This window comes from Phodopus roborovskii, unplaced genomic scaffold, assembly GCF_943737965.1.
Source record: "Phodopus roborovskii unplaced genomic scaffold, PHOROB, whole genome shotgun sequence".
Lineage (NCBI taxonomy): Eukaryota > Metazoa > Chordata > Mammalia > Rodentia > Cricetidae > Phodopus > Phodopus roborovskii.
In genome coordinates, this window is record NW_026125506.1 from 5,398,953 (window position 1) to 5,416,463 (window position 17,511).

Sequence of the window (17,511 nt, forward strand, 5' to 3'; positions counted from 1 at the left end):
TCCTCACAGGGGTTCATTTCTAGGGACCCTAGAGAATGCCACACCGACCCCCTCCCAGGACCATTCCGCTTTCCTCCTACTCTGCTGATCAATGTCCATCTGAAGGTGTTCCCTTAATCGCCTGACCCAGATGACGGAGCTGCCATTTCTCATCTTCCCCTTACCTCTCTGGTGGTCATACACCAAGTCTTACCTCAGGGTCTGGCACAGAGCAGGGATGTAGTGGAGTCACCCCTCCACCCAGGGCCTCTCTGCTACAGTCCTAAGAGGGCTGCTTTCTCTGCCCGGGCGGGGTGTGTCTCCCTCTTCCCCGGTGTTCCCTTCACTCAGCCATTGCTTGTTGTTACCCAGTCCTAACACTTCCAGAAGGCAACTTCAAAAAAATAGAGCTACAGGGGCGGCAAGGGAAGAAGTAAATGGGCCCAAACACGTGACACTGGGCACATGTACATGCATACCCTCTTTGTGTGTGTGCATGTGCCACGCGTGTATGGATGCACATGGGTGTGGAAGCCAGGCATCCATCCGTGAGCAGATCAGTGTCAGCTTCCTCATTCACTTTGCAATTCATTTGATTTGACAGTTGTTTTTAAAGGGGTGTGTGTGTGTGTGTGTGTGTGTGTGTGTGTGTGTGTGTGCACGTGCGTGCGTGTGCGGATTCTGAGGATCATCTGCCGTCAGGCTTGCCAGCAGGAGCTTTTATCCATCTGGCTGGCCTGGTTCAGTAAGGAACCTGGTTCAGTTCTCTAGCACGGGCACTTTTAAAACATTGCACACTGGGCATCTAAACCCTGGCCATCTTGTTTATGCTGCCTGTATTTCAGCCATTAGACGGAGTTGTCTTCCAGGTCTCCTTTTACAGCTGTGCCTCCTGACTCCTCCCCAGGGACTTAATAACTGCAGAGTGAAGCTCGCAATGCAGCCTCCTGGGCCCCTGTATGGGGACACCGTATGGGGACGCTCTATGGCGCTCTGTGGCATCTGCTCTGGAACACGCACTGTGAGAAGGAGAGACACGTGTCAGCACACAATGCTGCCCCTCCTGCTCTGCCCCTGGGCTTGGGTGATGGCAAGGCCGTCGTGCAAAGCTCATGGGGACTCGGGGCTGCTCGGCAGTAATGCGCGTTTTGAAATGTCTCTAGACAAGGGTGAAGGGATAAATTCCTCGTTGATGTGTAGCTACAACTTGGCTTTGTTTAAAGACTCCTTTGGAAACATTTCTTATTTGAAGACTATCATATAAGACACCTTCTAGTTCACGTCTCTACATGGCACCCGCTTTTCACTAGGAACGATTTTGGCAGCAGAACACAAGAGTCTGATTGCTGCAGGGCTGTCTGTACACTCCCCTTAAATTGGACCCCTGAGTCCAGCCGTCGGAGCTTCCCGACCCTCAAACTTGGCTTCTGATACAGCCTCGGGGACCTGGAGGGACCGCTAGTCTCCACAGTTCTTGGCTGTTTGACTTTACTGTCTCCCTCTCTCTCTCCCTCCCTCCCTCTCTCTCTCCCTCTCTCTCCCCCCCTCTCTCTCTTTTGGCTTGTGGCAGAAAAAAAAAAAGCTTCTCCAGGCATTCTGGCTTGTTTTGTTCTTGTTCTTGTTTTGTGTGTATGTGTGTGTGTGTGTGTGTGTGTGTGTGTGTGTGTGTGTAGTTTGGGGAAGATAAAGTTCTTGGCTGTTTCTAAAGGGTCCTATTAATCCAGGACTCGGGTGAGACTTGCTGGCCATGATGAGCTTCAGCGTTTTGGCTTTGGGGAAGCATCTCCTTCCACACCGCTGCACATCCACTGACATACTTTTGTGTGATCTATCTAGGTATCCCCAGAGGAGGGGAAAATTGTGCTCTTCATATTAAAATTTCAGCAAATAAAGGGTGAGACATCCTCAGGGCTGAGCCTTCTGGAAGCCCGCAAGACCATCTTCCTGACTCTCTTAGAGTAAGGTATCTAACTCTTGGGTTTTAAGAGCTATGGCGATATGGATCATCAAGGTGTTGGTCAAGAAGGGCCTTGTGACTGGGAGAAGCGATGGCTGTGTTGAACCAACATGGCTTTCCCTGTTGGGTGCTGAAATCAACCAGAAAGCTGTTTGTTGGGAAGCCAAGAGGAGAAGGTGAAGCTCCTAACAGAGATACCAGACAGACATCCATCCATGCACGCAGAACTATCTGGAAATACAAGAGCTGTGGAGCTCTTGTGTTGTAATTTCCCCCTATGATGGGCTCATGGGTAAGGAGGCAGGAAGTAGTCTGGTCACCTCTAAAATGACCTTTTACTGTCCCACTGACTCAAGCCGTTGTCTCTGGTAACAGCAACGTTACTAAATCAAAGTAATAGCAATGAAAGTGTTAACAATGATGCTGTCCGGCATGTGCTGTGGGGGACTCTGCGTTCCGGGTGCTGGGTAGTGTCAGAAAAGTGATGCCTCCAGAGTACCCGGCTATTATCCTACGAGACTCAGCACCTGCAGCCCTTGAGCTATTGGCCTAAACAGCTTTATTCATCAACCAATAAGAGAAACATCTATTCACAGCATGCAGAAGAACCCCCCCCCCCAATTAGGTGGCTGACGATTAACAGTCTCTATCATGCTTTAAGTGCCAAGTGTCCAAGCTGGCACTGTGGGTGGTGGGAGTTTTAAGAGGGAGACCCTAGAGGTAGGCTTCTGGGGTGTGACCTTGAGGGGGGTGCCCTGTGCTCTGTGTGCTTCGTGGCTGCTATATGGTCACAAGTAGTCTCTGCCACGTTCGTCTCACAGGCTCTAGAGCAATGGGACCAAACGACCAGGGATTGAGATGTCTGAGACCATGAGCCAAGATAAGCTTTATTTTATTTTATTTTATTTTTTAAATGCTGTCTTGGGTATTTCGTTATAGAAATGGAAAGATGATGAACACGCTGGCATTAAAGGAAATGCTGAGCCCATGATGCTATTGGTAACATTATGTATGATTTTGGCTGAAGAGCTCTGCCTGTGGCTCAGCGGAGATCACTGGGGAATTTCAGGGTTTTTTCCTTCCGCAAATACTCGCTGTTTCATCTTGATTCCAGCTTGAGTCCAGCTATCTGTTGATGACTGCACCAAAGTGAAAAGGGAAAGCAGTTGCGACAGAAGTGTGTAAGGAGTAAGATCCTTCTTAACTGCGACAGAAGTGTTTCCAGCCTCTTAAACAACGTCTATTACTTTCCTTTCATTTTTGATCAGAGGCTCATTTTGTTTCAAGCATTTGTGAATTAGCGCTCTCTCTCTCTCTCTCTTTTTCAACAGAAATACTGTGCGAATCTAGAGGAATTCGGTTAAGGACCTCAGAGCTATGTGTATTTAAGAATCAAGATGCATGACAAAGTACTCCGGGGATGTCTGTCTAAAAATTGCACGCTGCCATGCCCCACCATGGTGATAATGGACTAGACCTCTGAAACTGTAAGTCAGCCCTTTAAATGTTTTTCCATGTAAGAGTTCCCTTGGTCATGGTGTCTCTTCCCAGCCGTAGAAACCCTGACTAGGATGAGTTTCAATGGAGCACATTGACCTTAGTTATATTTTAATTGATATGGGTGACACCTTTCACAGGAGTTGGTTATGGTCTCTTATTTGCCTTTGTAGGTATTTAAATGTATTTATACTAAAACATTTACAAGATGAAGCCACTTTCGTACATTTGTTTAGCTTGCAGTAGATACTCACAATCATTTTCTAAATTAAAATCATATTACCAATTGGTGTATTCAGAACACTTTCTTTTATGAAAATACTAACATCTTTGTGTACGCACAATCACTGCATGCTGCGTTCTTAGGCTCAGTGGTTAACTGTCCTACATTGTGCTATTTATATACTTTGGAAAGGCCTTTGAAATATTGGGCTGAGGACTGGTGATATGGCCAAGTAGGTAAGAGCTTGCTGCCAAGCTTGACAACCTGAGTCCCGATCCCCAGGACCCACGTGGTGGACGAAGGGGACCAGCTCCTGAAAGCTGTCCTCTGACCTCCACACACGCACTGTGGAGAACCCTGGGCTTGGGAAACTGACATTATCTGCTGATGCCAAGCGCACACAAGTGGGTGAGCAGACAGCTCCACTTCTAGAAACCATCCTGATAGAAATGCCTACACGCACTTGGCAGACACTGCCTTAAGAGTGTTCCCAGTAGCTCTAATCGCCCCAGAGTGCAGACAAACCAAATGCCCATCAATACCAGAGCAGAGAAACGCTGCTGCCTTTACATAGAGAACAACACACAGAAACAGGCAGAACGAGTGTCAAGTGGATGTCATGAGTGAGTCCCTGCATCTGTATGTGTGCATGTGTGTGCTCTGTGTGTACGCTCTGTGTGCTTGTGCATGTGTGTCAGTGCGTGTGTGTGCTTGTGCATGTGTGTGTGTGCATGCATCTGTGTGTGTCCATATGTGCATGTGTGCATGTCCGTGTGTGCATGTGCGTGTGTGTGTATAATGCAGTCTGTGTATTCAGGTTAGAAGACAACTTGCAGGACTCTGTTCTCCCCCCCTCCCCCACATGTGGGTTCTATGGACCAAGCCCAGGCCACAGGCTTTTACCCACTGATCTTCCTAGCCTGTGGCCCAGTTTCTTACACAGCTAGAATGGAGTATGTTTCTTTGAGTCCCTTGGGTTATGTTGGGGAGACTGACAGAGAGAATCAGGATTATGATCCTGTTGAAAATGATGGGGAATTTAACATCGGCATCCATTCTTGGCATTTTGTCTTCAGGCTTCTTTGCTGGCTGTAGCTTAAAGTCCCACGGAAAAGAGGAGTGGAAAGCTCAGTCACAGGCCTGCATATTTCCCATATTTCCCTTCTCTTGGTTTTGGGTATCTCTCTCTCTCCACAGACACACAGAAACACACAGATACACACATGGGCACACACACAAACACACACACACACACACACACACACACACACACACACACACACTTTCCTAAAATTCTGGTAAGAAGTGTAGGGACTAAAGGCAAAGTTAACTCATTTTTGTGTGTGTGTCCAGCAAAGAGAAAACATATTTGTGATCTGCAGAATGAGGGCCTGTCCTCCATCTTTGATGTTGACAAAGTGTTGTCTGGTCCAGGACCCCTGAAGCCCAAGGAGGCAGGAGGAAAGGGTGGACTGAAGGGATCTGGTTTGGGGGCCTCGGCTCAGGTCTCCTGGCTTCCCTTCTGTTTCAAGGCACCGAGGGAAGCAGGGGAGCAGGTGATTCTCTTCAGGCTGGACTATTTTGTCCTTTCCTTCCTGGAGCCCCGCCCGCCTTGAGGAAAGGCCCTGAATCCATTCAGTGGAGACATCAGAGAAATGGGATGGCCAGTCCAAGTTCACGGACCTGACAGGAGGCGGGCTGGGCTACTGCCTTTCTAAAGCTCATGTTTTTTGGAACCTGGGAATATTTTCAGGTTGTCTCGGGAAACTGAGCACAGAAATGGCAAAGCCTCCTTTGATTCCGACACAGCTGTATTCACCTTCTCTTCTCCTCTGATAATCTGTCTGAGAGGTAGGGATCAGGTTGATCCACCCATGGCCAATGGCTGGCAGTGGTAGGATTTGGACCCAATTCCCAAAGACTGACAACTTGGACCTATACCAAGAGAACCCTCCAGGCCTTGCTGTAAAATGGCCGTACTGCTATGTATCTGGGAAAGAATTTCACACACACACACACACACACACACACACACACACACACACACACACAAAATGACAAAGGGATCAAAGGTCCCAGAGATTTTGGTGTTCGATTTGAACCCTTGGTCCTCTGGCCAAGTTCTTTTGGGATGTGAGATGCCTCGAGGAAGCCTTAGCCTCCAGAAGCGGAAAAGAACAACATCAGATATTTACCCTGAGCTGTGAGTGTCAGGAGGGAAAGCAGAGGAGAAACTTAACCCTGGGACTCCGACTGACTGGAGGCATCTGATGCATGCAGACACAGAGATGGACAAGGGGCGGGCAGAGCGCCTGGGTCACAGCCACGATGCTAAAAATGCAATTAACTTGAGCCAGGTTGCCCCGGCGTGGCTGTGTGGCTGTGTTTATTAATTCTGAGTCAAGGACACGGGCCAAATGTTCGTCCTCAGAGAACATACAAGGGGCTCATTAATGGCAACTTAGCTGGTTTCAGAGCACGGGGCATGCGTGATTGACACAGATCTACTTTTGGGTACAATCCAGAAATTTCAGCCAGGACCACACCCAACACATCCACCAGCACACACACGAGTCTCAGGCCTTAAACAGCTCGGAGGCTTTGAGGGTGGTGGAGAAGCAAAGGCAAGACTCCAGGGGTGGACTTTGGGGCCGTGGCTGTGCAAGGCCTGAGGGGCAGGGTGATGAGATGCAAAAGCTAGAGACGGTGAACTCAGCCGATGCCCAAGCCCGGCAGTAACTGCTTCAAATGTTTAAATTCACTGATTAAAATCCAGTCTCATTCAGAAAGGGATTCGGATGAGCTTGGCCCCTCCTGCTGATCCCTTTTACTCCAAACCCCAGTTCCAATTAATAAAATGTTATTATAGATACCACAGTTTCCTCCTGCAGCTTCTAATTTAGAGATGATAAACTAGGACCTGTGCCATGACATCAGCCATGGTCAATGTCTAAGAATCTGAAGCCGGATCTACACTCACTCAAGGGAAACCGGCACTGTGATCTGTAATGGGATATTCACTTTGTCTCCTTCTGTAGCACTGACCACGCCCATTGGGGGGTGGAGCCAGGGGCGGAAGTGACCTGGGGAACTAGGTCGGAGGAGGTGCTCTCTTGCCAGCTGCATGGGGACAGGAGGACATCCAGAGGAATTCTTGGAAGCAGGAACCTGTTGGTGTTTACCTGTCTATGTTGTGTGTTATTTCTCCCTAAATAAACATCTGTTCAGCCTAATTGTTTATCCTGATCCTTATTAAACCGCTATAGTGATCCATTGGTGATGTCTGTCATGGGCTCAAGGGGTAACAGCACTGTGATCCATTGGTAATGTCTGTCACAGGCTCAGGGTAAGGGCACATTGCCATGTCTCTGCTATCCTGTATTTAATTTTTTTTTCAGTTCAGTGATGAATTTTATAACGTATTTGGGGGAGCAGGGCTGGGGAGATGGGTCAGTTGGAGAGACTGCTTGCTGAGCAAGTATGAAGACCTGAGTTTGAATCTTCAGCACTCCTGTGCAAAGCCAGGTATGGCTGCATGTATTCCTGTAACCAAGATCTACAGAGAGCCCAGACAGCAGGACCCCTGAGGCTTGCTGGCTTCTAGCTTCACTGAGAGACCCTGTCTCAGGAGACCAAGGCTGTGAGTGCCGGAGTAGAACTCCCGGCACCCTGTTCTAGCCTCTGTATGTGTGTGCGTGCACTTACACATGTGTATATACAACACACACACTCACCACACACAAGGGAGAGGGAGGGAGAGAGAGAGCGCGTTCACTATACTTACAAGCCCAGATACAAATAACGCTTCCAAGCGAATGCCGATAACATTATCAAACATCATTAACTTAGAAAATAGCCTGAGAAATGGGCTGGGTGGTAAAAAGCGCTGCATTTCCTCTTGACTTTATGAGCCAGGTAGTCATTTCATGCGGGCTCCTTGGTTGGTGAGCCAACCCCTGAGGAAGGATTTCTTCCAAGGGTGCATATGCAGGGTTACCAGGGCTGTGGCAGCCCTCATGGAAATCCAAGGGCAGAAACTTGGTAGAGTAGCATTTTGACCTCCAGGGGGCGTGGTCTCTTGGCTGAGCACTGCCACAGTGCAAGGGCTGTCCCTTTCCCCTGCCCTCCCCTCCCCTGCCCTCCCCTCCCCTGCCCTCCCCTCCCTTCCTCTCCCCTCCCCTGCCCTGCCCTCCCCTGCCCTGCCCTCCTCTCCCGAGTGTTCTTTGTTCTCTAATTCTTCCCAGCTCGCTTCTCCGTGTCTTCTCTGTGTCTGCTCCTCTCGGTCATCATTCTCCACCTTTCAGATTCCCCGTGGCCCCTCTGGCTCCCCTACATTTTTATAGCCTGGTGCCTTTCTCTACCACTGCCGGCTGGCTGACTCTTGACGTGTTTCCTCTGTGTAAGTGGCACCGGCGTGTGAGGATCCTCTTCAGTTTCTGGCTCATGGCTCCGAGTCTCAGGGTCCCATGTGTGACAGAGATGGACTGAAAAGTGTAGCCTTTTGCACGGGGCCTTTGCAGGCCTTACTCGCCGTGAGTAGAATTGCCACAAGTGAACGGTCTGCTCTTTTGTGCCTCTGGTGTGATGGAAGCTAAAAGGGCAGAAGAGTCTAGGCCCCAAATCCCCTTTGAGACCGCTCTAACCCTCTACAGTGACCTGAGTGTTTCCCGCTAGTCTCCACCCCCCCCACACACACAGTTTCCACTGTGTGCCACATGGGCGCTGGAGGCCCCAACCCACAGGAGAGAAGTATTTACCTCAGAACAGCTGCTTCCTTTGCCCCCAAAGCCACCTCAGCTGTTTCTAATTGCCTTGCTTTTACTGTGTACAGAACGCCGCTGGAAAAACAGTGTCGCAGATCTCTGAATTATCTGCAGAATCTGTGCCGCGCTGGCTCCACGGCACCATTTGTAGGTGGTTGAGCCCAGCTCAGGGTATGGAGGGTGGGTGGGTGGCTTAGGGTGGGGCATTTCTGTGGTAGGGATGTTTGCATCCCTCAGGGCACATGCATCAGCAAGTGTCAGTGGAGGAAAGTAGGCCATTGGTTCCCACGGCGGGTCAAGAACTGGCCCGCAAGGAGGCTCCAGGTGTCAACCTGTGCTAGCCGAGCACAGAGCGTGGCCAAACGCAGAGCAGCTCGGTGCCCTTCCCCACCCTACATCTGGCGGGACAAGCTGGGAGGAGGCAGTTAGGGCTTTGTTCTCTTTTAGAATCATGTAAATTGGCCATGAAGCCAGGGATGGTGTGATTGAATTATGAGAAGGCTGGAGCATTAAATAAAAATCCAGGAGAGAGGGGGCTTGGCTCAAGGTGGGCGATATGAAGGGGGGCAGTAGAGGAGGCAGCGGTTCTTCGCTAACAATTCACCTCACTTAATGGTGGGGATGGACTCCTTGTGTGTGCACGGTGCAATTGTGTGTGCTCTGTGCAACTGTGTGTGCTCGCTTGTTGTAACTCTCAGCAAGGAAGTTTTCCCTGGAAAACAGCAATTCCTGCTGGAGGGAATTTCCGGATTCCTTAAGTGTCAGTGGGCACCGCCAGCAGGGTGGGCGGAGCCTCTCAGTGTGTGTCTTGGTTTCTTGCTGGTGGCTCTTCTGTGTGTCCTTGTCTTCCTCTCTTGTTCACATTCATCAGTCAAGCAGGCTGACTCTGTCTTCTGATGAGGATGTCAAATCCTGGCTTATTCCGGATCTGTGGGGACCATGTCAGGCGCCAGTGACAGACTCCCTGTCAGAGGACGGACACAGAGAAGCCACTGCATTCACCTGTCCGTCAATCATCCCCACTCTCTTGAGCTGGTGCCTGCTCCCTCCTGCCTCCGGCTTTCTTGAGGCTTCTCCCAGAGGTGTCCCAGTGAGCGTTCACCAACCAGTTCCCAGGAGGCAGAGAAGTCCCGATTTGCTTACTGATTTCCATCTTATTTGTGTCATGGCTGATTTGGGGTTAAGAGGGCATCAGTAGATCCCCAGCTGGGAGGGCATTTGCTTTAACACTCTGTGTTCATTGCATTTCTGTTCCTGGGCTAGAACATCCCAACCGAAATCAGCTTAGGAGAGGATGGCTTTATTTTGACTGACAGTTCTGGCCGGTGATGCAGCCAGTCATGGTAGGGGAAGGTGTGGCTAGGGCAGCACTGGGCAGGCCTGGCCATCAGGAAGCAGAGAGAGGAGAGGACGTGTGTCCAAGCCATAAAACCTAGGTGGCATCCTAGTGACCTGACCTGTCTCCTCTAGGAAGGCTCTGCCTTCTAAAGGTCCCATAGCATCTGCAAACAGCGCCATCAATTGGGGGCCAAGTGTTTAAGCACATGAACATTTCATATTCAAACCCAATGCTCCCTCTGTAGCATTTTACCACACAGATGTTTCAACCACCAATAGCCACAAGAAGTTAGGTAAGAGTATAAAGACATCGAGATGAGTGGGCGTAGGAGGTGGATAATCGGGTAAATGCACTATGAACATTTGTGTTCAAATCCCCAGAACCTGTGAAAAAAACCACCACAGGCTGTGTGTGACATTTCCCACAGCTGTGGAGGCTGACATCCAAGAGGAAGGCGCCGACAGGCCGAGTCTTTCCTGGAACGTCTCTTCCTGGGGTGCCGGGCGGCCACCTGCCTGCTTTGTCCTCATCCGGTTCTGTGCATGAATTTCTGATGTTTCCCCCCTGTTCTTATCAGAGCACGACCGGGTAAGGACACTCTTGACCTCATTTAACCTCAATTACTGCTTAAGTGGCCCTTGTTCCAAATAAAGGCACACGGGGCTTCCATGCGGGGACTTTCTCCAGGACACGCGTGGGAGGAGTAGCTCATTCACCGGGAGAAGCAGACACAGACACCTGGCCCGTGCCCATGCGTGCATGTTAGGTGTTGGTGTGTGCTTCGGCCGGGAACCACAGCCTGGCCTTAGGTCGTTCATTGTTCTTCGCTATTTCCCCCCTTCCACCGGGCAGAATGTTCTAGTTTGCCTTCTGTGGCTGACTGACCGAAAGCAACTTGGCAGAGCAAAGGGTTCCCCTGGCTTTACAACTGCAGGCTGCAGTCCAGGGCTCTGGGGAAGTCAGGGCGGGGACTTGAATGAAGCAGCTGGTCACGTGACATTCAGACCTGGGCAGAGACCTGCGCGCACGCGCATGCCTACTGTTCCTCTTGCTCCCTCCTGTCAATCAGTCCAGGGTCCAGACCGTGAGACGATGCTGCTGCGCACGGTCAGGGTGGATCTACCCACCTCAATTAACCCACTTTAGAAAAAACCGTCAGAGGCATGGTCACAGCCTGAGCCAACCCAGCCAGACAGCTGAGACCCTCTTGAGATTCAGCGACACCCCTTCCACGGGCGATCCCACAGTGTGAAACTGACGATCAAAGCTAACCTTCACACTGGTCACACTGACTTAGTATGTCTCCAGCTCTAAATGCGTTCGTTTTATGTTTAATACAATATGAGTGATAGCATCTTGGGTTAAGTAAAACATTACTGGAATTGCTTCCGTCTGCTCCTTACGTCATGGCACGGCCCCTGGAGAGTAGACAGGGCCACCCCTCCTGTGGAAAGGCCTTTCTTGGCCCCTTGCTTAGCCCCATTACCTATCACCCGTTCCCTCCCATCCTCCTCCATCAGTCTTTGCTGCTGGACAGAGGCAAGGGGCCTTCCAGGTGATGCTGTGACTGGCAAGGAGGGGCAGTGTCTAGTACATCCCGATCCCGTGCTCACCGAATGTGTTTTACGACAAAGCAAACAGATATAAAAGGGTCCCCATCTTGAGTTGCTAAGTCCAAAGCCCCATTTTACCTTCCTGCCAACTCCCTGGAAGGAGCTAAGGGGTGAAGAGGGAAAAGAAAGTTTTATCTAGGGACCAACAAGACGGCTCAGTTGTCGAAGAGCTTGCTGCCAAGTGTGGGGACCCCAGAAACCCACGTAAACGCCAGTTGGGCTTGTAGGAGGGCCCATAATCCTCCCTGAGACGTAAAACCGAATTAGAGACCCCTTTCTCTGTTCTTTCCAAGGTTTCCCTCCTGTAAGTAATCCAGTGGATGCCCCCTCCCCCCTGTGTTACCCCACCCCTCCCCCTCCCCGTGTTCCCCCACCCCTCCCCCTCCCCGTGTTCCCCCACCCCGCCCCTCCCCCCTGTGTTACCCCACCCCTTCCCCGTGTTTCTCCACCCCACCCCCTCCCCGTGTTCCCCCACCCCTCCCCCTCCCCCGTGTTCCCCCACCTCGCCCCCTCCCCGTGTTTTTCCACCCCGCCCCCTCCCCCATGTTCCCCCACCCCGCCCCCTCCCCCGTGTTCCCCCACCCCTCCCCCTCCCCCGTGTTCCCCCACCCCGCCCCCTCCCCGTGTTTTCCCACCCCTCCCCCTCCCCCGTGTTCCCCTCCCCCCTCCCCCGTGTTTCCCCACCCCGCCCCCTCCCCCGTGTTACCCCCACCCCTCCCCCTCCCCCGTGTTCTCCCACCCCGCCCCCTCCCAGTCATCCCTTTCAGGGCTCTCACTCACCGGCTTCGTACAAGATCCTTTTTGAGGTTTATGATTTCTCTGTCTATGTACCTCATGTTCTTCACTGTCTTATCTGACACCTGATGGGCAGACAGGAGACGGGACATTAATACCGTTGCTCCAGGTGGAGTCGATCTCCACCAGTGCGTGCATGCCCCTTCCCCCACAGATAAATAAGTAAACAATATAACTTAAAATTGAGAAAAAGAAAGATCAAGGGGCTTAAACATTATTCCTATTTGTGTCATTGGCAGTTGGTTTTAACAACTGAATCCATTCCCTGCCAGTGGCTCTGACACCTTTATGCTCACACAGCGGGATCTAAGGGGTGGAGCATCCTGGGAATTTTTGCGGCTTTCTCTCTCTTTCACTTTTTTTTCTCCCAGTCTTAACTAGACAGTGGGTGAAACGTACGATCTGCAGCTTCATTAGACAGAGGTTGGTACTGGGTCAACATTTAAAAAGGTGATTTGATTAATTACACTTTATATGAAAGCTGCCTTTCTTAAGAGAAATACTTTCCTGCTTTGAAATTACTTCCCCCTTAGGATCTTTTCTAAGTAAAAAATGCTAAGGAATGGTGGGAAAATTTGCCCCCTCAGATAAAACCGGTGGGAAACTCGAGGTGGAACCCTTTGAGAAGGACCGTTCATCCAGGCCTTCCAAGTTTGTTAGAAGGGAGTCTTCCCCTAGATCTAACATCTGCAGTTAAGCATCCCGCCAGAGACTTTTCCTGACAGATGCGGAGGGTCCTCGGCAAGATCATTCATTTGCTTATGAAGGCAAAACGGCCTGCACATGTCCGATGGGGTATGCCCTTCGGTATGCTGGGAATATGTTTCTCTTATTGGTTCATGAACAAAACTGTTTTAGGTCAATGGACAGGCAGGATGTAGCCAGGCAGGAAGTACAGGCAGGGCTACCAGACTAGGAGAATTCTGGGAAAAGGAAGACAGAGGTGACGCTATGCATCTGCCAAGGAAGAAGGACCTGAGCATCGCCGCTAAGCCAAGACCACGTGGAGATGCACAGATTAATAGAAATGGGTTGACAATTAAGAGAGCTACCCAATATGAGACCAGAGTCATCGGCTAAATAGTTTATAATTAGTATAAGCCTCTGTGTGTTTATTTGGGACTAAACAGCTGTGGGACCCGGCGGGACAGAAACTCCTGGCTACCCATCTCACAAGAGAAGACAGACTAAACAGTTCTGAAGTATCCAGAGAGCAGAATGCTAAACAGCAATTAGAAGGGACATACTTCCTGTGTGGTGGTGAAGGCACCTTCAGTGATCTGTGGGGAGGCTGTGCATTCTTTAAGGGGGAGGATGAGTTAGAAAGCACTATCTACAACACGATTCTGTTTTTACTTTTAAATATGCAAATAGACTTTTCAAAGACAAGGAAGGAAGGACATGGCTCCCAGACATAGTGCTTCCTCCGGGGGTGGGGCTGTGGCAGGCTGTATTTCTTACTTCTTAGCTGATGTAGATATCATATGTGTCCTGGGATCAAACACAGGCCCTCTTGCCTGCAAAGTGTTTTATGCACTGAGCCAGCACCCCAGCTACCACAGGGAAACCTTTTCCTGGGGATGGGGCGACACTTGGTAAGCAACCATGACAACGTTCAACTTTGAAGTGTGTTTTTAAATTTCCACTTTATTCTTAAATTACATGTACACACATCACTCTGTGCAGGTGAGTGTGGGTGCCCACAGAGCCCAGAAAGAGGTGGATGCTGGGCCGCCTGGAGCTGGAGCTACAGGAGGTTGTGAGCCAACCAGCGTGGGTGCTGGGAACTGAATTTGGGTTTTGTGGAAGGGCAGACACACTCCTGATCACGGGGTCATTTGTCCTTGGGCCAATGAGTGAAACGGCACCACACTGGCTGGGTTAGAGGATTTACAGCCCTGTCATCAGCCTAACATATCTAGGAGACAAGCTGGGCCTTGTCTGCCAGCACTTGGGGGTCCTCAGGGACCACTCTCACTGAGACCTGTTATTAATTAATTAATTTTTATGACAGTCACAATCCAGGGACCACTCTCACTGAGACCTGTTATTAATTAATTAATTTTTATGACAGTCACAATCCAGGGACCACTCTCACTGAGACCTGTTATCTATCTATCTATCTATCTATCTATCTATCTATCTATCTATCTATCTGTCATTCTATTTGTCTGTCTGTCTGTCTATCTGACTGTCTATCTATCTATGAATGAGAAGCCTCAAAAGCACAGCCCCAGTCCCAGGGGCAGCACAGATGATGGCATTTCAAGAGACCTTAATGGGGCTGAGCTGTGGCTCCCTGATAGGACACTTGCTCTACTACTTATGTAAGAGTGCTCTAGGGGCCTGCGCAGTGGTTAAAAGGCTTTTGCACAAGCTTAAGGACCTGAGTTCAGATCCCCAGGACCCACATAATTGCCAGGTGGATGTGGAAACCTTCTTGTGAGTCCAGCCTGGAAAGGTGGAGCTGTGGGGTCCCCAGGGCAAACTGGACAGCAAGACTGGCCACATTGATGAGCTATGGGTTTGATGGAAAGACGTTGTCTTATTGAATAACAGTAGAAGAACAATGGAGGGTCGTTCCTGACATCAGCCTTGGGCTTACACACACACACACACACACACACACACACACACACACACACACACGTGCATGTGTGCCTCAATATACAAGTAACCAGACATGTGCAAAAGGCATACCCACATGCACACCATGTGCCATACATCATACATACATACATGAAAATGAAAATAAGATTAAAAAGTACAGTGAATGCAATTGCATGTGATACAGGGCACTTGTTTGTGGTGGTAACTGTCTGTCTGTGTTACTGGCTTATATGCTTGCTGTATTGCATTTTCATGATTTTGAGACTGCCCTTATTTATTTGAAAAGTTCGCTCTAAGCCAGGCTGCTGGTGTGCCGGCAGCAGCCTGGTGTGTCCCATGTTTATCCAGCCTCTAGACTGTATTGCTTTCTTCTGTGATGGATTTAATCTAGGGTGGTTTTGTTCACTGAGTTCTGGGCAACAGGGATCTCTCTCTCTCTCTCTCTCTCTCTCTCTCTCTCTCTCTCTCATATGCACACACATACATACAGGCTGTGCCTCTTAGCTTTCTATTCGTGCAGTCTACAATGTCTGTACAGTGACTGTGAGATCCACTGATACATCCCTCAGGCGTCCCCATTGGAGAGCACTGCGTAGCTGTTTGCACCCGGCTCCCAGCAATCTCACTGCCATCCAAAGAGATGAGGCAGCTCCCATGAGCATGTCCCACAAGGCAATGTGACTCACCCTGCAGAAGCCTCAGTGCCCAGCAAACAGGCGTCATGGGGCCAAGCCGAGGTTTGCCCAGAAGGTTAAGTGGTGGGGTTCCCTTGCCAATGCTTCATGTTGCTGTAGATGTTTGTTTATTGGTGTGAAAGCATAGCAGTGAGCTATAATTTCAAGGGAAAACGTCATAAGAAAATTAGATCATAGAGAGTGCTCATATTTCCTTTGTCTAGAAATTTCTAACAATTTTCTATCATCTCATACAGATGATTTTTTAAAAAATCAATGGCAAAGAATTTGTCATAATAGAATAATCTGGAAGTAAATACAAATAAATCCACAATAGAGATGTCATATCAGGGTGTCTGAACTGTAAGTTAATTAGACAATCGCTTTGACTTGGGTTGTTTCTTTTCCTAATTTTCCGTAATTTGCATATATTAATTCTAATTGAATAATGGTGTCTTTCATGTCTGTAGAACGATTTTTGACTAATTCTCTTGATGTGGAAAAATATAAATGTTTAATGTTGATTTCAGTTGGGCCGTCTGAGGTCCTGGAATGATGGGAGTTTTACGCATGGCATCAGTGGACTCCGGAAGGGATGTAAAAGCTCAGTCCGTAGTCCCACAGAAGGAGTGTAGTCTTGGAGAGCGGTTACAGGGCGTCAGGAGATCTGGGAAGTCAAGCTGGGACAGCTAAAGAACCCCTGCATCCCGGTCACCCTTAGGGCAGGACTAAGGGAAAGGGCCCTGAGAAACCCTGGCGCTGGCCAGCCTGGCATCGCTGGACTCCTGGGAAGGCGGGTTCAGTTGCAGGTGCTGAGAGACGGGCGGGGAAACCATGGGCCTTCCTCTCATCTGACAGCCAATTTCCTGTCTGAACTTTCTACTGTTTGGATCTAGAGTCCTGGGGGGGGGGGGGAATGTAGTTTTTAATGATGGGTTCCTATGTGGTGGTGTGTGTGTGTGTGTGTGTGTGTGTGTGTGTGTATGTGTGTGTGTGTTAGTCAGATTTCCAACACTACAACGAGCCCGGCGTGGCGGTCAGCTTGTGCAGAGACAAGGCTTGTTGTGACGTGCAGTCTTAGTCCACGAAGGAAGGCCTGGCCCGTGGCTGTGAGGCCGTGGGGAGGCAGGCAGCACAAATGGAGGGACACCGAAGGGCAAACGTCCTACCCCCTGATGGCTGCATGAAAGAGACAGTAAGGGAGACACCCCACGGCCTAAAGACCTCCCCGGGAGCCGTGGCTCTAGGGTATCTGCGACCTTCTTAGGCCTCCCTTCCTTGCAGGGAACTGCTCAGGGGTCCTACCCTGACAGCCACCACCTCCTCCATGAGACCAGCTAGGTGACTGGGACCCTCTTGCCTTGTGTCCTTGCATTCCATGTGAACACCGACACTGCGTCTTTTCACCCAGGGGACACAGCTGCCAAACGACTCCACACCAAAGAATGTGTTCTTCTTACAAAGTCGGAAAACATCATAGGGAGTCAGGGAGAGATCAAACAAACACACACACACAAACACACACACTCACACACACAAACACACACAAACACACACACAAACACAAACACACAAACACACACACACAAACACAAACATACACACACAAACACACACACAAACACACACAAACACACACACAAAACACACACACACAAACACACAAACACACAAACACACACACACACACACACACACACACACACACACACGGAGAGCGTAAGTACTGGCCGAAGCCCATGCCCCTCTGTGCCTTCCGGTTTGGGTCATGATTCTCAGCCAGGAGGCAGGAGACCGGGTTATCTGTCCCTGCTCTCCTTGGATGTGTGGCTGGCCTTTGGAAGCCTCTGGTTTCCCTGGTGGATATGAGTGATGATGACATCGCCCTCTGTCTCCTGGAAAGCAAGAGTCAGGTCTGCCCTCAGCACTTCTGAATGATGACATGAGGCCTGCAGCAGGGGACTGTGAGAGGCACACTGTGCTGTCTGGGATGGACCAAGCTAGCGGCTGATGGGGGCAAGGGGGTGGGCAAGCATGCAGCTGCTTTCGAAGGCCGCCTTC

General features: G+C 50.1%; 1 protein-coding gene across 1 annotated transcript in view; it reads right to left on the reverse strand.

The window, feature by feature from the left end:
* Nucleotides 1-17,511, reverse strand: part of Ccdc60 (coiled-coil domain containing 60) — a 123,739-nt gene that overhangs the window by 59,833 nt on the left and 46,395 nt on the right. The window contains exon 3 of the mRNA XM_051176369.1: nucleotides 12,152-12,231. Coding sequence (XP_051032326.1) covers nucleotides 12,152-12,231 — 80 coding nt within the window. The remainder of the gene's footprint in view (nucleotides 1-12,151; nucleotides 12,232-17,511) is intronic.